Below are 23,012 nucleotides of genomic sequence, written 5' to 3'. Positions count from 1 at the left end.
CAAGGTAAGGGAATCATAAAAACTATCTTTGCACAACATTAACTGCTTTTAAAAAATTACGAAACAAAACTCATCCATTGTTTATAATATTTGTGATGAAGGAATCCTGTAAAAGTAAATGAAAAAGTCTTGTCCTAAATTTGAACTTTAAAAAATCTCTTTCAGACTAGCATTTTTTAAATCACTCTTATTCAAAGCATGTTCATACTGACATGAAGTGTGATCTATATAAAAGCATATTTGTTGACTCAACAGAAACTGCTCTGAAATAATTTAATATAAAAATAAAAATGCATTGTTATTATTATTTGTTTTAAAATAAAAGAAGATAAAAAAAATGTTTTAGTGTTTTTTATATATAATTTGAGTCCATTCATTAGTAGAACTTGCATGGAATCAATGAGACATACTTTTTAATTTATAAACACAAACAACGCTGAGTTATGATTTACACAAAGAAAGTTACTAAAGAGAGTGAAATTGTCAATGAGATCACGATAAAGACATGCAATTGGCCGTTTCATAATCTAATGCATCATGGGTAATATTTTCAAAAGTGTACCCCAAAGCGTTTTGATTGGTTTAAAACGTTATAAACAATGGAAATTCAACCAATGACGTAACGTTATTTTCACTTTGGGGTACGAACAATGAAATTACCCATGATGCTTTAGATTCTGAAACGGCCCATTGATAAGCGTTGACAGGCAAGAAAACGACTAAGAAACTTGTTTTCAGTCATACTTCCTAGGTGAACACTTTAAATGCAATCGGTTTTATGTCTATAACACTGCACCAAAGTTGAATATTAGTTGTATTGTTACATGATAGTATTGCATGAGTACAAAGATCACCAACACATTTATCGCATAATATTCTGTTGTTTTGTAAGTTTTCAAGTTTTCTCGCACAAGACAGCACTCGGACGTTACAAAACTAGCTTGCCGGCGCATCAATGGTAGTGCTATTTTCCACGCCGCATGCGGTACACAAAACGGATAAATATCTTTGATAGCAACAGTATCAGAATCCAATGATATACGCTAATGTCACTCTCCTACTCCTACCTGATAAAAAGACGACTCGACGATCGACATCAATGTTACAGCACTTGTATTTCTATAATGTCACAAGCAAAATCTAACATGGTTTTATTTTGATTGAACTAAACATCAACGAGTTTACGGAGAAGAATATGGAATGAGATAGATGAATGTGGAAGGCGACATGCGGACACAGAACAACAATTTCCGTTCACCGATAAAACTTTCAAATGAAAGCTTCTTGTATACATATATTTATTATACTAAGAGCAAGTCTAAAAATGTACAACATCACAAAACAAAGTAGAGGCTCACCTGTATCTACTGTGGTTTTGGAAATCATGTAAAATAAGGTTAAAACCCCCCAATTATGATTATGACCAAGTTTGATCCAGTAGTTAAATTAAAAGCAAGTCATCCCATTGTAATCTTACAATAGTTACTGAAAACCCCTTATTATTATTTAAATTAGTTTTCAAGATGTGACCATTTGAAATTGCTTTTTTACAATTTTCCCATAGACTTCTATAGTCAACCCCTATGTTCTATTTTTAGCCGTGGCTCACTTGATGAGTCTTTTGTATGGTATCTATGATGAGTTAATGTGGCCATTTGGGCCAGTTGAGCTAAAAAAAAAAGTAAAATCATGAACAAAGATTAAATATTTCGGATAACTAATATCTTTCATCAGTAAGATGTCAAATGATTCTTATCTTAACATGTGGTAGTCAAACTGAAATAATAATCTTGATCGTTATACAAATAATCACGAATCTATACGCTTGTAAATTTCATCAATATTGATATTTGGGAGGAGGAATACATCCCTTAAAACTGTGAGAGTCCTGTACTGAAGACTGAGTTACAGGAAACAAGTGATGGTAGGGATTCATTCCATGTTTTTTTCATTAATGTCCTCTGGGGAAACTGTTCTTAACTTTCTTATCCAAAAGCAAATCTGTCGGCCCTTGACCAACCCTCGTTGTGGTCTATGATAGTGATGGTAAGGTTTTTGAGATCAGCATGGTTTGTCAATTTTAAATACTGGCTTTTTTGTACTAGTTATATTATTGTCAACACAAAAGCCGCATTTGCTTACTTTTTTAATTCAACTTTAGTATACTGTTCACAAATTGTAATCAAAAGTTTATTTAATTCGTTGACACACTCATCGATTTTAAGTGTAGAGTTTCCATAGTAAAACTGAAATATCTAAATCTAGGAAAGGACAGTCAAGATAACGGTAAGTGTTGTTTACTTTATCAATTAAATGCAATCAATTTATATGGGTCTTTACTGAGTTTGTTCATAAACTGTGATTCATAACGGTACAAGAACAAGTCTGCTATTAAAGAGGCATAATTGGTGCCCATAGCAATACCTACTACCGGTTGATAAACTTTGTTGCCATAACGTACATTAATATTACCAAGAAGAAAATTAACAGCTTCAATTATCTCATCCCACCTTTAGTAAATATATCTAGCATATTTACCTTCCTCATTAGAAAAGAAGACTATAAATGAGTTGCAGAACATATACTTGCATTTAAATTTTCCAAACTACCATTTAATTAAATAGGAAAACTTTTGTTTGATAAGATTGTGTGGCAGTGTACTGTAAACTGTAAAGAGTTGAAAAGTCAAAACTGTCAACAAAATCAAAATGACCGTCTAACATCCAAAGAATTTTGTACACTCCAAAAATAGCTAATGCCACTGTTTTGATATATCTTATTACAAAAGAAAATGATAAGTTCTTCGATAGTTGTTTAGGAATTAGTTAATGCATTTTATAATCTAATGTTCTCAGATAAATTATCATGGTACGTGTTTCTTTTTAACTAACATAAGATCTATAAAACATAAGAAGGAAAAAAATATGACCATGATAGGCAAACCGGAAGTTAATGTCAGTAGGCTATAGAATTATACTTAGATATATATCTAATTAGTCTAAAGTTATGCCAGCATATTGTCTAATGATGGCACGTGCCAATCTAGAAGAAAAACAATTAGAGATGGGAGATGTTATACACAAATAATGTTTCATTTTCACAAATGTTGTAATAGATCAAAACCTTCAAACACCAGCTGCAATACAATACAATTAAAATGTAATTAAAAAACAAGTATGCTAAAATAATTCGATTTAGTTTTCCGTTTAATTAAAATTTAATTATGATCAATTGTTATATTTTGTAACTTTCGATAGTGTAAAGGTTAGACACACTTTAAAGATAAAGATAATGAAGCAGTATAATAAATAATATCAATACATATAAAATCTTGATAAACTACATATTGGTGCTTTTAAGCATGACTGTGTACGATTTTTTTAACTGACAATGCTTATGTTATACAAAACTCCATAGCGTCTAATGAAGGAAATAAATGAAATTGTTTCTCAAAAAGAAGTTAAGCGTTAGTGCTTTTTGATTTCAGAAATGTGTAAAAAAAATGTTTAAAAAAAAATGACATATTTGCCCTTCAAAATTTCTAACTGACTGTGTTCGTGAACTGAACAATTGAATTTGTCATTGTGCATGCCTTACAAAGGAACCGTATACTAACATTAAGTTATTGCTTCATTAAAGGATTAAGCGTGGTAATGGCGATGATTGATTTAGAATTACTCTGCAATCTTTGCAAATTTAGCTTAAGCATTTTTTGGGTATACACTTGGAAACTTTATTGATGGGAATTTATATTCATGTGAATCTCATGTAGTTTTTTTTTCACCTGAAATTCAGGTCAATTTTCAAAATGAAGTTACATATATATATGATGAAGTACTACCTGAAAATTATTTTAAGTTTAATTTTATTTGTTCATTGCATAATAAGCTACAGAAGTATTAATGTGTTATACTGTATCATTCCAAGCAAAATATATTCATTTATAATAAGGAGTTTTTTTAATTGTTGTAACTTCGTAATCAGTATTTCTTTTCGTTAAAGGGGCACTAGCTTAGAGATATATAAAAATTTTAAAATATGATTGTTTTTGTTCAATCATTAATGAAAGTGAAAAAGTAAAATAAAATTCGCTTTTTGCAGCCAGTATGGTTCATTTTTGTCAGAATAAGCTTAGAAACCTCGATGATGAATTATTCACCTGCGAGTGAATAATTTGTCCTCATTGAATCTGTATTCATGTGACCGTCAATTTAACTCCTTAGCTAGAGATTGATTACGCATGAATTTTGCGTGTTCAGTTATTAAAAGGAAAAGAATGTCAACATTGAAAGCGAAACAAAGGTAAATTATTTGATTGACCGATTCGATCCAGAAAAACTCATTCTAATACTGGATAACATATATTTTTAACCTATACTATGAAATTAAACGGACATAGAAAAATCAAATTGCACGACTTCGCTTCCTATTTATATCTTTATTTATGTTTATATCGCTTATATGACCGTCGACATTCTTCGGAGGTCAACCAGTTAATTAAATGTCATCTAAACTAAAATACACACGAAATGATGATACATTTTATCGAGCCCATGCGTTGTATATTATTATAGTATTATTTTAGACTTATTATATACAGTTTGGATATACGTTTTTGTATGTTATAAATCAAAAATGAGTATTTGAGTCAAATCAGTGAACAGGAATTTGACAGCCAATGCCCCTTAAATAATATGCAATACTTCAAAGCTTTAAATTCTTTATTATCAAACATTTTATTGTAAAAAGATGTTTTAGAAAGTTTCAACTGTTATTTAATTTCACAAATTCATAAACACTAAAACAAGAATGGAACTATAGAATAAAACTAAACATCGATGCAAATAAAAAACAGCATGTTCTCTCAATCTTCATAATATTATGCAGATAATTAGTGGATATAAAAATACAAATGACACCAAAAGGAATTAGGGTAAACTTCTTGTCTTCTATGTTTTACAGAAGGCTAAAGTGTCAGTTTTTTATGGCTTTCCATGATTATTTCTATTTATATTTTTAAATGTTACTAGAGTGATTGTTTGGGTTTTTTTTCTAGAAATATCATGTATAAAAGTGCATTTTATTGATAAAAATATGTACTTCATAAAGACAAGTGTGCTATTTACATTAGGGTTTAGATTTGAGGACAAAGAGAAATTTACGACTGCTTGAAGTGGTCATTAAACGATTTTCTCAATATCTTTTTACTCCTTTTACATGTTTTATCTCTAACTATCATGTTTTTAATGTTATTGAATATCTTAATTTTTATAGTTTTCAATTGCGAAATTTGAATATCGAACCTACTGTTAGCAGCCGGTTTGATATTGAATATCGAATAATAACTTCACATTCATACTTATTTCGTACTTTTAGAATTATACTCTTTTCTCACAAATTCCAACAATGTAGATAACCATGCTTCGTTTTATTTCTGGAAACTTTATTCATGTGAATTTATATTCATGTGAATTTTTTGCTTTCAAAGTCTACCAAAGTACAGTGAATTTTGCTAATTGAAGAATTTCTAATGTATGAGACAATTATAGTCATGATGGTTATAATCAGCTTTAGGGTTGAGTTGGAGCATAACAATACTGTTTCCTCTGAATTTTTAATTGCTGTAATTGCGTAATCGGTATTTCTTTTCGTTAATATTTAAGGAATGACTGTAATATGTTTTTCTTTCTATGAAGAAATAACATAAAAAATGTGGTGCACACTGAATAACGCGCGTAGCAGGTTATTTAACAGTGAGCACCACATTTTTATGTTATTTTGAATAGACAGATAAAATATTACGGTCATTTCTTATAATTTAATTATAAATTCCATTTTAAACCGTTGAAAACCATGAAAAAATGTTGATGACGTTACGGTCACATGAATAAATTATGTTTATGGGCTAATAACAAAATAACGTCAGTCAATAAGTAGACGCGTGGAGATAGTTATCAAAAGTACCAGGATTATAATTTTATACGCCAGACGCGCGTTTCGTCTACATAAGACTCATCAGTGACGCTCAGATCAAAATAGTTAAAAAACCAAATAAATACAAAGTTGAAGAGCATTGAGGATAAAAAATTTCTAAACGTTGTGCCAAATATGGCTAAGGTAATCTACTCCTGGGGTAAGAAAATCCTTAGTTTTTCGAAAAATTCAAAGTTTTGTAAACAGAAAATTTATAAAAATGACCATATAATTGATATTCATGTCAACACCGAAGTGCTGACTACTGGGCTGGTGATACCCTCGGGGACGAAACGTCCACCAGCAGTGGCATCGACGCAGTGGTGTAAATAGTTATCAAAAGTACCAGGATTATAATTTTATACGCCAGACGCGCGTTTCGTCTACATAAGACTCATCAGTGATGCTCAGATCAAAATTGTTAAAAAAACCAAATAAATACAAAGTTGAAGAGCATTTAGGAAAACAATACTAAAAGTTGTGCCAAATATGGCTAAGGTAATCTACTCCTGGGGTAAGAAAATCCTTAGTTTTTCGAAAAATTCAAAGTTTTGTAAACAGAAAATTTATAAAAAATGACCATATAATTGATATTCATGTCAACACCGAAGTGCTGACTACTGGGTTGGTGATACCCTCGGGGACGAAACGTCCACCAGCAGTGGCATAGACCCAGTGGTGTAAATAGTTATCAAAAGTACCAGGATTATACTTTTATACGCCAGACGCGCGTTTCGTCTACATAAGACTCATCAGTGACGCTCAGATCAAAATAGTTAAAAAGCCAAATAAATACAAAGTTGAAGAGCATTGAGGATAAAAAATTCCTGAAGGTTGTGCTAAATATGGCTAAGGTAATCTACTCCTGGAGACCGTGTTTAGTTCACTTGGGTATGTAGGCTTGGTTTATTTCAATGCGCGATTAGTAGTTGTGTTACGTCACTTTGTAAAAACAACACGGTGTTGAGGAAAAATCTGAAAGGTTTCAACAGACGAAGAAATTGGTGATGAACAATTGAAATAAATGCAGAAAACACATTGAAAGCTAACCAGTTGTTATTGTTGGCATTTGTTTTTGTATACAATACAATACAATACAATATTTTATTTTTCCAAATTAAAGGGCCCATTAAGAGCATAACATTAATAACAACATGACTAAACATTACAGAGTGATTAAAGAAACATAAAATAATAGTTCAAATGCATTCGGAAAGGGTCAGTGGTCAAGGGGAGATAATTCTGCTATCTATTAGAGTATTTAACTAATTTTCTGATTTTCTAAATTCTAGGCTTTTATCAAGTTATGCACATAAAATAGATGAAAAACTGCTATCTTCATTAGTCATGATCCATATAAAAAGATCATTTCTGTTTAAATTAACTAAGCTGGGGTATTTTTTATATACTTCTGATGTTATTGTAAAGAGGGCATTCCAGAAGAAAGTGCATTTCATTTTCAATAGAATTTGAATTACAATATAAACATATCCTCTCATGTCGAGGTAATATTTCATGTTTACCACATATATTGGTAAATCGTTCATGTCTGCCAGTTTCTATTCTTAAACAGTGATTGCCGATTCTGTATTTTGTTAACAAATGTTTTTTGGGGTGCTTTAAATCTAATTAATTTTCATAGTCAAATGGCCTTTTGAATGAAAAATAAGTGTCCAATTTGCCTTGATTCTGTAAATAAAAATCTCGCATTTCTTCCAATCATTTTGAAATTTAATTTGAGCTGTTTTTTCAGCAAATCTTTAAATCTATTTTTGCCTAAATTTTTACAAACATTTAGATCAATACCAAATTTTTCGCTCTAGAACATTATATTAGAGAGCCATGAATTATTGGAGCTAGTTTGAGCTTTACTCGCAATCATTTTTAACTCAGCATAAGCACTTATATATCTCCCAATTGATACGATATTCCCGTGCTTGCATTTCCTATCATGATTTTCTTGATAGAGGGTTACTGCTCACAAGGAAGCTATTAAACCAAGAGTTCCAAATGGTGAAGTTGAAATCATCCCTTCGTAAATTTTACGGACGCCATCACGAGTTGGTTGACCGTTATGGAATAACCATTTCACAAATGATATCGGATACGTTCCTTACGTCGTAACTACAATCCACTTCCCTTTCATGAATGTGACCTACCGAATTAGACTATTTACCGGATTTGTAATCACATAAGCAACACGACGGGTGCCACATGTGGAGCAGGATCTGCTTACCCTTCCGGAGCACCTGAGATCACCCCTAGTTTTTGGTGGGGTTCGTGTTGTTTATTCTTTAGTTTTCTATGTTGTGTCATGTGTACTATTGTTTTTCTGTTTGTCTTTTTCATTTTTAGCCATGGCGTTGTCAGTTTGTTTTAGATTTATGAGTTTGACTGTCCCTTTGATATCTTTCGTCCCTCTTTTAAATAAATCAGATGGGAAACTCTCTAGTCTATGCCAATACATGAACATGTGTGTTAGCAAATTTTTATAAAGAGGATATCCACCAAGTTCAGACAGGACTGCTACATTTCTGCACATCTTTGTTACACCAATAATATACTTACAAAATTTTTAATTTAGCTTCTCAAACTCCCAATTTTTTATTATGTCATACATGGATATTTTTTTCCTTTTAAGAGTAATGTTAATAACACCCCAATTTTTACAACCATGCGTTACAATTGGCTGTATACAATGATAAAATAAACTGCAAAAGAGTTTAATAGGAGGATTTGATGATTTCAAATCTTTATAAAGTTTAAAACTGACCCTTTGAACTTTTTGGAATAATTGTTTCCTGGCTTCATTAAAGTTTCCAGTATTTGGATGACTTTGCCAAGATATTTGTATTGTTTAACACATTCGATAGAATTATTTCCTACATTGAAATCTTCATTAAGTAGTCTACCACTCCTATTGAATATAATAATCTTTGTTTTCCTCACATTTATTTCCATACACAAATCTTTGCAGAATGTGCACAGAGTGGCAAGTCTCTTCTGAAGCCCTTATTTGAGTCAGATAATAATACAAGATCATCAGCATATAGTAGACATGGTATCTTTTGAACCAATCTATAGACCAATGGAGGTAGGTTCTTTATATTGAAGACTTGATCACTTTGATCGAAAGGCCAATATACTAGTAGTCTTATTGTCACATATAAAGATAGTCGATGAGATAAATTCGTTACACAGTTTGCTAGGGTTCTAATACGATATATATGGTGTCAACAAATTTCATCTATATCGTATTTGGTCTCTAGCACATTCTGTTACTGTTACTATTCATATTTACACTAACCGACGTGTGCAAATTGTCCAAAGTAATGAATCGGGACTCATGATTGCAATAATTTCAAATATTGAAGGCAATCACATATTACTGATTTTATGAGTGAAGAGATCAATGTATGTTGGAATAGAAAATGTTTATAGGTTTTTAATCAAGGTTCGTCATAACCTTTTGACTAATATAGCCGTTTGTTTATCTTATTACATTCTGCAGGCTTAAGAAAGGGAATCTCTAATTCCAGGTAAGTATTTAATTATATGAAACATCACATGCATTCAAATTGTATTTGCCTAGTTCCTGCCATGTCTTTAAACTTTACAAGGTGCACTGGAGGTACTCAGAGTAAATTGTGTGGAGTAAACACGGCCATATTTCTCGACTTCTTCTGATGAACATCAAGTGGATATAAAATTGAGAATGGAAATAGGGAATGTGCCAAAGAGACAACAACCCGACCATAGAAAAAAACAACAGCAGAAGGTCACCCACAGGTCTTCAATTTAGCGTGAAATTCCCGAACCCGGAGGCGTCCTTCAGCTGGCCCCTAAACAAATATATACTAGTTCAGTGATAATGAACGCCATACTAATTTCCAAATTGTACACAAGAAACTAAAATTAAAATAACAAAAGACTAACAAAGGCCAGCGGCTCCTGACTTGGGACAGGCGCAAACATGCGACGGGGCTAAACATGTTTCTGAGATCTCAATCCATATTTCTCAACTCCTTCTGATGAACATCAAGGTAGATATCCATATTTGTCAACTCCTTCTGATGAACATTAAGGTTGATATCCATAATTGTGTGTTTCACTCAGACAATGAATTGTATATTTGTTCAGTTGTGTTGAGTATGTTCCCAATTTGATTTACTTTTACAAACTGTATCGCTGTATAATTTTTTTTCAAATAGAAATAATAATTCTATGTCAATTTAAATGTATTCTCAAACAAAGAACAATTCTGCTTCATCTGCATTATCTTATTACAACAACTAACTTGATTATTCTCCGCGTTAAAAAGTTTTAACTATAGCAAATGTCTTTTTAATCACCCTTTCGTTTTCATTCTGAAAATATTTACTGTTAATGTACGTGCAGGTTTAAATTTAAATTTGACAAGTATTTTGAAAGTATTTAATTTAGCACATTTGGCATCATCCGTTACCGAGGCATTTCGTGATTATGATGATTCACATGTAACTTTTTGGTTGGTCCCATGCTTTCTATTGAAATTGTTGCTATTACATAGTTGTGATGTTTCTCATTTTATTGAGCAATAATCTTAATTATTCCAGACATAAATAGTCACGAGATGTAAATATGTTGGGATTGTTAATTGTACAAATATTCAACTAATTTTGCGCAAATTTTAAGTGAAATAGAATGCAAAACGATTGCTGGTTTGCAGTGGGATCTTGAAATTAAGTATATGAATTATTATTTTTTTACATAGCCTATACGTATACTATTTAAGACGTCGTTTTGTGTAATACAAGTTACAAAAATGTAAAATTAAATGATTACAGTTTATCCTTTTGTGACACTTTAGTGTTACTGTGTGATGTCATGTTGGTTTAGTTAGCGCTGTGGTTGTCCATTTTCTGTTTTGTGCATGGACGTCGGTCGTCTTTATTTGTGTCTTGGTTTTGTTTATCCTTCACTTTTTTATTATTCTGATCGACATGTTTCATTTTAATTATTGTTGACTGACTCAAACACCATATCGATTTGAAAATTGAACAATATGATTGATCTGCATCCGTATAGAAACTGATATGATAGAAAAGAAATTATTGTACAGTATTGAAGATGAGTTACATGTATTTTTAAAATGTCCACCATATTAAGATCTGAAACATATATTGTTTCATAAAGCTGCATGTGGATTTTAACGTTTAATCAGATAATGAAAAGGTGTTGTTTTTTTTATTGAATAATGATAGAATTTTTAAAAGTGTCGCCAAAACCTGCTATAACATTTTATTCAGCAAAAATGTCTTATTATATACTAGTAATTGCTTATGCTGTACTTTAATGATATTCTTAAGAAAATATATATTATATATAATATGTACAATGTCGAATTGTTTTTTTGTTGTTGTAATATTGCTTGTACAGTCTCTCATAAATCTTTTAAGTTTGGCACATACATGTACAATGTTAACTGTAAGTTTGTTGTTATGCATGTATTTTTTATGTACCTGGAAGAATATTTTATTAGGTAAATATATGTAACTGTATTTGGTGAGACTATGATAAAATATTGAATATGAATTTGCTTCGGAACAAGGTTATGCTTAACTTTTCGGAGTATCACTAGTCTAGCATTGTTTGCAGGAACCAAATATGTTGCCCTGTCTGAAGAGTTTTATATTTGATCCATATTCTACTTGTTGTACAGCTATGTTTCGAGTTAATGTACATTTGCTTTTTTCAAATATTACATTTGGTTATATCAGCAACTATGAAATGCTAGCTGAACGAAACCTTTGTTATATTTATCATTTATTCAGCTTATCCCCGATTCATTTTATTTTTAATTTGAGGATCATTATCACAATACTTCATTCACAACTTCATCTAATTTTCATACATTTCTTTCATAATATCTCAAATCATATAAACTCATTCACACCTTGTAATGAATATGCATTACTAGGCCATATTATTCGACAAACATACAAGGAAAGGGAAAAGGTGAAATAGTAAACATCAGAGTAAAATTAGTAAAATACTGAACTCCGAAAAAATAAAAATCAAAAACGGAGACTCCTGACTTGGGACATGTATTTTTGTCTCGCTTTAGCGAGACATAATTTCCGGCGTCGGCTGCGGCGACGTCAGCAATGTATTAGTTTGTGATTAGGTCTAGTTTATGGTGTACCACTAGTGGATTTGTACAAAGATATTTGGTATGCAGTTGTATTAGTATTGGCACATCTCATAACCATGGAGATTAGGATTATTTGGCCCCGCCCCCTCAGTTATGGTCTATTGACTTTGATATTTTAATTATTGTTCATGTACTAGTTTGTGATTAGGTCATTTTATAAGGAACCACTAGTTGTAGGTCAATGATAATTGGTATGCAGTTGCATAAGCATTGACACATCTCATTTCCATGGAGAATATTTGTCATGGTCTATTGACTTGAATTTTTTGCTTTGTTTTCATTATAAGTTTGTGATTAGGTCAATTTATTGACAACCACCAGTGGTAGGTCAATGATATTTGGTATGCAGTTGTATTAGCATTGGCACATATCATTTCCACGGAGATTATTTGGCCCCGCCCTCTCAGTTATGGTCTATTGATTTTAAATTTTGATTATTTTTCATGTATTAGTTTATGGTTAGGCTAGTTAAAAGAAAACTACTTATGATAGGCCAATGGTATTTATAGTATGCAGTTGTATAAGCATTGGCACATCTCATTTACACAGAGATTTTTTAGCCATGTATCTTCAGTCATGATTCATTGACTTTGAATATTTGAAAAACTTTGCATGTTTAAGTGTTGCTATTTTAATTTCAACATTTGCATTATCAAAATTACAAAAAAGCGAGACATATCTCTGTGATAACAGTTTATCTTTAGTGGATCTAGAAAATGGTGGATTTAACTTGAGCGAAGTTTTCTATAAAAAAAATAATACTTCACAATTTAAACATAACAATGTTGACCGAGTGACTCTTTATATAACATAATCTTTCGCTTTTGTACTTTTGTTTTGACAAGTGTATTTATTGGTGTATCAATTTGGGTTATACGTGGTAAATTGGGTGTACTCTATGATATATGTGGTAAATCGAGTTAACAGCATAACGCGTTCATCCTAAAACTACGAATTGTTGTAATATGTTTAACGAAGTTGGAATTTTGTTTGTCTTTTAATTATGCAATAATTCAAAGTTATGTAATCTTCTTCTCTTCGAGATCTTAATTGTAAAAGATGCTTAAGTGTTAGTTATGTAATTAATTCGTCACTATTTTAAATATTTGTTTCATTTTTATGAGTTCAGATAAACGTTAGATGAGTTGCTTTACACATATTTTTACACTAAAATCCATTAATGTTTGGTAAAGCTCGAAGATAATGTTGAAATAGTGGATATATTCGAAAATACAACGATAAAACTGTTAAAAGAAATACACGTACCTGTCGCTCATCTGTCGGAGGAAATTAGATAAATCATCTCTTGGTTAATTAAGGTGGTACCTAACACTTTCACTAAAATCAATTTGGCTCGTTTAATTTTCATAAAATTTTTACAAAGTATTTACTTTGACCCTTTGACAAATATATTAAAAATTCAAAAAATTTGAACCAACCGTTTTATCAGAAAAATTACACTGGTTATATAGCAGTTTGACAAACACTAATTTTGACCATTGAGAAGCTTAATATTCTCTTAACAACGCAACGTAATTAAAACGTTTGGCTGATTTTACAGAGTTATCTCCCTGTAGTGTTAGGTACCACCTTAAGGGACTTTTTCTTATACTTTGCTACATTGTATATTTCACCATCCTTTTTCAATTATATAATGAAAGTGTTAATCACCGTACAATTTTTAAAAGTTACAAGTCGTTATAAATTGCTCAATGATTATTCCTAAAAAAAACTATTTTTTAAAGAAAACTAATTCATGGGGAGAAAAATTGAAATGGAATATTCAACTAACATATCGAAAATAGAGCTGACAATGTCATGGCTAATAAAAGAAAAAGACATATAGACAAATAATAGTACACAAGACCCATCATAGAAAACTAAAGACTAAGAAACACGAACCCCACCAAAAGCTGGGAGTGATTTCAGATGCTCCGGAAGGGTAAGCAGATCCTGCTCCACATGTGGCACCCTTCGTGTTGCGCATGTTATTACAAACCCGGTAAATAGTCTAATACGGAAGGTCACATTCGTGATATATTATAAGAAGTCCATACTTTGTTAATTCTTACTTTTTGTCACTTTGAAAAAGTTTTTTGATACGTTTTAAATTAAATATGAGAATGTTGATCGAATTAGTTAACCTTTTAATATCTTTTTATGGGGGTGGGGTTAGTTCTATTGTTGTCGTATATACCACATTTGCTTTTATTCATAATTATAGCAATTGTCTTTCAAAATATGGAATGCACCTTAAAATGTAGAATAAGAAGAAAAACAGCACAAATATTACATAATATTTAACAGTAATCAATATATAGTTTCCAGTGCTTAATTATTCTTTTGATAAACTCTTAAGTTGAAAGAAAATTATGATATCAATTAAATAATCAAAGAAACTAAAAAAAATCAAAGGAAGTCTTGCACATTGTGCGTTCAAAAATAATCCATGTTAATAAAATTTTGACAAATGCTTCATTTAATATGATTTATTTAGCACTGCAAATAATCAAATAGAACATGAAAACGAGGTTAAATTCATCTCGGCTGTCAATTAACATGTAGCTACTTTAGTTCATGTCTTTGAAGGTAGCTAAAGTGCAAACGCGTATTATATAAGCTTATCTCTCATGTTAAATTAAGGCAACAGTAGTATACCGCTGTTCAAAATTCATAAATCGATAGAGAAAAAACAAATCCGGGTAACAAACTAAAACTGAGGGAAACGTATCAAATATAAGAGAACTACGACACAACAGAGACACAACAGCGAAATGTAACACACACAGAAACGAACTATAATGTAACAATGGCCATTTTCCTGACTTGATACAGGGCATTTTATGAAAAAATGGTCGGTTGAACCTGGTTTTGTGGCATGCCAAACCTAGCGCTTTAATGGCAGATGTAAAAAGTTTGAAACTATCAATAATTGTTAAAAAAAAAATGTATGGTCGTACAGCATCTCATTTAATTTGTAATTGAAATTTTTCAGAGACGAACAGTTTCCTACAGTTGTTTCCCATTTCGTTTTTTTTTTTTTTTTTTTTTTTTGGTTACTGCAAACCAACTTATTTTCGCGGATACTTTATTTCGCGTTTTACCCTTTCAAGTCTATTTCCCGTATATTTAATTTCGCGATTTTCTAATTTCTGGATATAGTTTAATCGGGAAAGATCTAAGTTTTACATATTCGCGACGATTTATATTCGCGTTATTTTTCTACTCGCGAAAGTCGCGAAAATAAATCGCTCGCGAAAATAAGTTGGTTTAAAGTATTGTTGGCAATCATACAACAACATTTTCTGCAAAACGCAACATGGAAACCTAAAGATTGAACAAGATGAACCAAACAAAATACCGAAGTGATCTCAGGTTTTAACAAAAGAGTAAGCACACCCTGGTTCATATGTGGCACGTGTCGTACGTGTGTTGCTCACGTAAGTTCATTCGAGGAAAAGTGGACGGAATGGTGGCTTCGTCAGTTGGGACATACTTGTTGTCATTGGTAAAACACTCAATGAGCATAGTTGCTTGCCAAGGATTACAATCCGGTCCAATTCTCTGCATCCTTCGCAAATTAGGACATATGTGTATAAACAATGCTGTGCCACCTACCGGTAAATACATGTCATGCCCATTTGGACTACATCATTCTTAACCAATGGCAGCACTTGGACTCGCTTCAGTGTGAAGGTGTTCAAATGGTTCTGTGTGGTGTTTACAATTTCGTGAAAGGGAAACGGAAAATATACGTTGACACTCCCATATTTGCGTAAGAAACATACACAGGAACTCCAACTAGTTAATCAAGTACTTTAAAATTAAGACTTTATATATAAATTGTCCTATGTTTTATGGGTTGATGACTTGTTGCACAATCAGCTAGTGGCAAAGTTTTAAAAGAAATACTTGGCATTAGTAAATTTTATCCTGTCTAGTACTACAGAAAAAATGTCACATAACATTGCATTGCATATAAGAAAACAACCATCACTGGAAGCTAACCAATCAAATTTCTCTCCTTATTTAACATGTGTACAAGATTTAATAACCATGTAACCTCAAGTTTACAAACTATTCTATAGAAACCCAAATAAAAAAATAATGGTGCTTTGAAGTACCCAAGGCATATGTTTATGACACAGAAATGTTTTATTGCAATAAAATGTAGGATTAATTACCTACAACTGTCAATTTCAAGGGAATTTTTTTTCCCGACCTATTTGCGTATACAACCGGATGTGACGTACCATGATTTGGTGGTATTACAGTTTATAAAATTGAGAATAGACATGGGGAATGTGTCAAAGCGACAACAGCCCGACCATAGAGCAGACAACAGCCGAGAGCCACCAATGGGTATTTAATAGCACTCAATTGATCTACTCGTCGAATTTTAATAACTATGAAATTGACACTCCCTGATGCAACGAATTTGTTACCGCTATCGTGTACTGTATAAACTCACCAGAAACACGCTTTGCGATTACATTTAGATATAACACACATGTATATTGAAAAGACTTTTTTGTTTTACGTGTTGTTTCTGTCATATTTTTTGAGTGAATTTTTCATATAATAAACAAGAAGTTCAAATTGTTTTCTTTTATACATAAGGATTAATAGCATAACAGTATTTGGTATATATATATGTATGACATGTTTATGAAATATGTATACCCCAGATTAATAATGGTACGTATAGATCACTTGGTTACTTCTGAAAAGTATAAAATATAAATAGGTAAATATATATACAAATACAGATTTAGAATTAAATCTGAATGAAAATTCGCATAAGGTTTACAATAGTTTGTTTGATAATTAAACACTGAAACCATCGTATTTTCCTTTTCATGTGTTGTAATCAGGAAAATGGACATTGTTATATAATAGTTCGTTTCTGTGTTACATGTTGATGGTTTGTTTCTGTTGTGTCGTTGCTCTAATATTTGATGTGTTTCCCTCAGTTTTAGTTTGTAACCCGAATTTTGATTTCTCAATCGTATGAGTTTCAAACAGCGGTATACTACTGTTGCTATTATGTATTTTTGACATATACATGTATATGTACCTCTTCAACGGTTTCAGTACTTATACATCCTCGGATTTCAAATGTTTGGCTTTGAGCGTTCCTGATCAAGGTAAATCCAGATATTCGAACGCATGAAATCATTAAACGTGGGTTTTTTTCAATTTTTTACGGTAGAAATACATGTAAATGAAACGCTAGCCTCAACAACCTACCTTCCATGTTATCTGTTATGAAGAAATTTCCGCCTCCGCCTCCACTAAATCTATTTCCAAAACCTCCTCCAAAGGCCACAGCTGATTCTTCTGGTACAAAACGTCCAATATTTCTGACTGGTCCATGCAGTGAATTTGAAGCTCCTGCTAATGGACGACCTCCTCTGCGACCAATTCCATATGAGCCAGCACCAATGCCAATCTTATGGACTCCTACCCCGCCTATTTTGCCCTGTAAAGGTCCTTCAAATGACTTAGACTTCTTTCCATAACCAAACTTCTTCGATCCTTTCAAAGGTAGATATTGTCTCTTTAGCCCAGCATATGCAAAGTTACCTTTAGGAATATAAGCATATGTCTTTCCCTGAAAACCGGTATTAAACTCAGCATAACTTGGAACTTTCTTTGACAAGTATGTATTCCTTTGAAGTCCGTATCCCTTACGCGTTCGACTGCCATACTTCATCACAACCCTTGGTGCATAGGAAGTATCCAGTATTTTCCCATAACTCTTTGTTTTCTGAATGTAACCGGGTGCACGTTTAGGAGATGATTGGTACCCAATACTTCCTTTTGGATAGTAAGCTTGGACTCTTATCTTGGATGGTGCATATGACTTCAATACTGCCCTCCGTTGATAAGAAGCTAAAATGATAAAAGATTAAAGTCAGCTTGCTTAACCCGAAGTACTAATACTTGGAACCTAAGGTCCAAAATGCAAGAAATATTTAATTATAACATTTATTATTTTGTTACAAAAGTGTGACTTACCTTTTAATAAACTTAATAAACGACCAAACTATGGTGCTAATTTTTTTATTTATAATAGAACATAAAAAGGACCAGAAAGATGTACTATAAAAAAAGGTGAAATTGAGAAAGGAAATGGGGAATGTGTCAAAGACAACATCCCGACCAAAGAGCAGAAAACAATTCATTTTTGTTCGACTCGTTTTTGATTAGATGAATTTTCTTATCAACTTATGTTCAGCTAATCATAAATTTATAATCTATTGTAAAAAAAAATATTATTTTAATTATTACCCAGTCAATAAGTATTTTTAAAATAGATACAGACAAACAGTTTTTAAATAATATACTAATATACATTATTTACCTTTAAATGCTTCGTTGTAAGTCAGGCAATACAAAACCACTGTGGGCAACACCAGTCGAAAAGATAACGCCATGGTGATTTCCTAAAATGAAAACAATATTATAACCCCTTATAATATATAGATGAAATAAACCTTTATTGACAAAAATAAACTTTCTGCACCAATAAAACAAACATTTCGGATTGAAGACAGTACTTTGACCTTTAATGGTTTTCATTTATAAATTGTGACTTGGATGTCAAGTTATCTCATTGGAACTCATACAACATCTTCTTATATATATGTAAGAGTAAGATATAAGAACAGAAGGGACACGAATGACATTGAACAAAATAAAAGTAAAGAAATCTACAAGAGTCTCTTTTATATGCAAGAGATATGGGTCTCTCTTAACACGGGTCAGCCATTTATCGTCTCCTTCCGACGGACAATAATCGTTTTTCAAGACCATTCCCGCAAATGGTGTCAAGGGAGAGCCGACAATTCAGTCCCTGAAATTTTCTCTCCTCAATGGGGATCGAACCAGGAACCTTTGTGTTAGTAGTCCGATGCGCTAACCGCTATACGACAGCTCTCCTAAGAACAGTTATGACTGCACGTTCTTCTTCGAATATTTAGAATAAAGCATTGAAAACTTGATGTATACCTTAATTTCATGGTTGTCTTAATGTCATGGTTGTAGCATACAACTGTTATTTTAAGACCTAAATGCTTCTTTTTATAATTTCATAGGGTTGTTAAAGTGTTGATCATGCGCACAATTTTTATACGCAGCATTTCATACAAAATGTGCTTCAATCAACACTTTTTCAACCCTATGAAATTACAAAACCAAGCATTATATTCTTAAATAATTACAGTACATGTATGTTTCATTATTAAATACGTTGTTTTGGTCGCCAAACGCCAATATTGCGTCATTCTGAAATTAACCTTAGTTTCAAAATCATGACGACACGAGCTTCCACAATATAAAGAGTACATAAAATTGAGAATGGAAATGGGGAATGTGCCAAAGAGACAACAACCCGACCATAGAAAAAAAACCAGCAGAAGGTCACCAACAGGTCTTCAATGTAGCGAAAAATTCCCGCACCCGGAGGCGTCCTTCAGCTGGCCCCTAAACAAATATATACTAGTTCAGTGATAATGAACGCCATACTAATTTCCAAATTGTACATAAGAAACTAAAATTAAAATAATACAAGACTAACAAAGACCAGAGGCTCCTGACTTGGGACAGGCGCAAAAATGCGGCGGGGTTAAACATGTTTGTGAGATCTCAACCCTCCCCCTATACCTCTAGCCAATGTAGAAAAGTAAACGCATAACAATACGCACATTTGAAATTCAGTTCATGAGAAGTCCGAGTCTGATGTCAGAAGATGTAACCAAAGAAAATAAACAAAATGACAATAATACATAAATAACAACAGACTACTAGCAGTTAACTGACATGCCAGCTCCAGACTTCAATTAAACTGACTGAAAGATTATGATTTCATCATATGAACATCAGGCACAATCCTTCCCGTTAGGGGTTTAGTATCATACCATCATAACATATATGAGAAGAACATAAACCGTGTCATGCCAACAACTGGTTTTTGAATAAATGTGTTTAGTTCCGATGCAAAGACCCTTTAAGTGAATCAATATTAACGCCAAAATATGCAATCTTTAATGACCTGACAACAGTATCGTAACTATATCCCTTCTTAATAAGTCTATTCAAAGGTTTTGTTAGTTTTTGAGGTGAATACTGACACCTTTGTGCTTTATAAAGAATATTTCCATAAAAAAATTGGATGTGAAATACCTGAACGTATAAGAAGTCTGCATGTGGAGCTATATTTACGAATGATGTTCTTATACCGATGATAAAATTTAGTAAATGTTTTGACTAGTTTGTGATATCGAAAACCCTGGTGTAATAATTTTTCAGTAATACATAAATTTCTCTCGTTAAAATCTAAAACATTGTTACATACACGAGCGAATCGTACAAGTTGAGATATAAAAACACCGTAAGATGTTGACAAGGGAACGTCACCATCTAAAAATGGATAATTAACGATAGGAAATGAAAAATCATCTCTTTTATCATAAATTTTAGTATTCAGCTTTCCGTTAGTGATATAGATATCAAGATCGAGGAAAGGGCAGTGGTCATTGTTATTATTAGCTTTATTTAAAGTAAGTTCAACAGGAAACATTTCTTTAATATACATACTGAAGTCATTATTGAGAGCCAAAATATCATCCAAACATCTAAAAGTATTATTAAATTTGTTTATCAGATGTTGTTTCGATGGGTCTTTGCTTATTTTTGTCATAAATTGTAACTCTTAGCAATACAAAAACAGGTCCGCAATAAGTGGTGCACATGCAGGTATATAATAAAAAATGATACAAATCGTGTTTTCATGATCCTAGCATAAAATGTACTAATGATTAGTACTGAATGCTTCTTTTAGTAATTGCACAGTATGTCTCATTAGGGTATAAGCGGGACGCGGGATTGCCGATTTTTTTGTAAGCGGGACACGTTAAAGTCAAATTTTTGTGTCGTGAAAACTAGAAATGAAGTCTAGCGGGACACGGGAAATTACAAAAATATGAGAATTGCGTACGTACATATTATAAGCGGTATACGGGAATCTGACAAAACAGTTAGCGGGACCCGGGATCAGAATCCCTGTATAGGGTTGAAAAGGCGTGTTTTTTCTACCCCAATTTTCTTTTCAAAAAGAAGCATTCAATTCTTCAAAAATCTAAGGTTCCATTTCCATCTCCTTCTGATGGTAAATCAATTAACATTTTTTTGATACTTTTATAATATTATTCCAAAAAAGACAAATGTTGGCCAATTATAAGGCAAAAAAGCACAGTATCTTTAATTATTTTGTTTCAGCATCAAAAAAGCACTTTTTGTATATTTATCGAACAAAAACAAAAAAAAAATAATTATACATTATGTATCAAGAGTAAATTTAAAGAAAAAGTGCAGATATTAATTGCATCCTACCTTAGGTTCTTTTTGTCGGTTAACCAGCTGTATACCTATAGTATATATTGGACACTGCAGATGTACTGGTATGTCCGAAATACATTAAAAGATCACAATTAAACCAACTGATTTACGATAAACTCATCATCAGTGATATATTTTTCTCGTGACTTATTGACATAATTGACTACTGGTATGTAGTACTTAAAACAATAATGATAAACAAGACACTTTATACATTCAATAAAAATCACTTAAAACCTATCATACTAAACAAAGGATATTGGATTTTGTTGTGACATTCTTAATTTAAAAAAAAAATATTTAAAAGAAAAAATTTAAAAGATAAAAATTAAAAGACTTTCACGTGTCACGCTTACATTTTTTTTAGATTTAGACTTTCACGCACGTCTAGCGTACAACATTATAGGCATGGTTGTCAATTTGCTTAGTTTCTTTTGTTAATTCTAACATCGGATTCGGACTTCTTTTAAACTGAGTCTTACTGTGCGTATTGCTGTTTGTTTGTTTATTCTACATAAGCTTAAGGTATAGGTGGAGGGTTACTTCAAGGGGGTTATGGTATTTTCCTTAAATATATTCTGATCCCTAATTTTATGAAAACAAATTGATGGTCAAGCAGATGACAAAAAAACAATTCTATATCCAGATTATCCCCATACCTTATAGTGTTATATTTTGAAGAAGAAAAAATAATTTGATTGAAAAATTTAACAAACTTTTCAAATTTCTGACTCAGAAAACAAACCATATCCTCCTTGAAGTTAAATGGTTTCTCCCTTTGAAGTACAAAAAAGCACAAATTACAATGATATTCATTCTCTCAGTGGTGTGAAATTCTGAGGTAGTTATATATACTTAACGATTTAGCTGTATTCGAGCTTACCGTTGATATATATATATATGTCGACAGACAGGTCAAGGACGTAAGAAGGAAAGAAAGCGTATTGATGAACACAAACGTCACGCACGCTGTTCCTACAACCCTCATGATTTTTTAAAAACGGAATCATCGAAATTTCCTCCGCAAAACAAAATAAAATGTTAACAAACACTAACCACTATAAAAACTAGTTCAGTATATGTTTTTCTTTATGTTCGTATGCCTCTTGGTGATATGCTGAGTAATATCTAGTATATTTGAGGATTAAAACAACAAAGCTAGTATGTAAAAAAAAAACCGGATGTCCAACGTTACATTTTTTAACAACTGTTTTATCTCTTATGTATAGTGATCCTATTTCTTATTCTCTGATCGTCCCGAAACTTGACAGAAGCAACGCAATGTGTCAGTTCTCGGTTAAATTAAAGCCGTTCTTTTGTCGAATTTCGTTTGACTCGGTGGCTGCATATTAAGCTGGAATAAGAAAAATGTCCAATGACGTTTTTTGTTGACTTAACGGCTGAAAGGTAGTTTTATAAGTAGACATAGCTAAAAATGTCTAAA

General features: G+C 32.0%; 1 protein-coding gene across 1 annotated transcript; it reads right to left on the bottom strand.

The window, feature by feature from the left end:
• Positions 1-16,759: 16,759 nt before the first annotated feature.
• Positions 16,760-21,676, bottom strand: LOC139526042 (uncharacterized). Its single transcript, XM_071321209.1, has 4 exons — positions 21,563-21,676; positions 18,534-18,615; positions 17,417-18,061; positions 16,760-16,889 (listed from the first exon to the last, which is right to left on the bottom strand). The coding sequence occupies exons 2-4, from the start codon at positions 18,604-18,606 to the stop codon at positions 16,876-16,878; spliced, it is 732 nt and encodes a 243-aa protein (XP_071177310.1). The 5' UTR covers positions 18,607-18,615; positions 21,563-21,676; the 3' UTR covers positions 16,760-16,875.
• Between the last annotated feature and the right edge of the window lie 1,336 nt (positions 21,677-23,012).

The sequence above is a fragment of the Mytilus edulis genome, chromosome 6, assembly GCF_963676685.1.
Source record: "Mytilus edulis chromosome 6, xbMytEdul2.2, whole genome shotgun sequence".
Lineage (NCBI taxonomy): Eukaryota > Metazoa > Mollusca > Bivalvia > Mytilida > Mytilidae > Mytilus > Mytilus edulis.
Note: the sequence above shows the minus strand (reverse complement) of the source record. Positions and strands in the feature narration are given on the sequence as shown.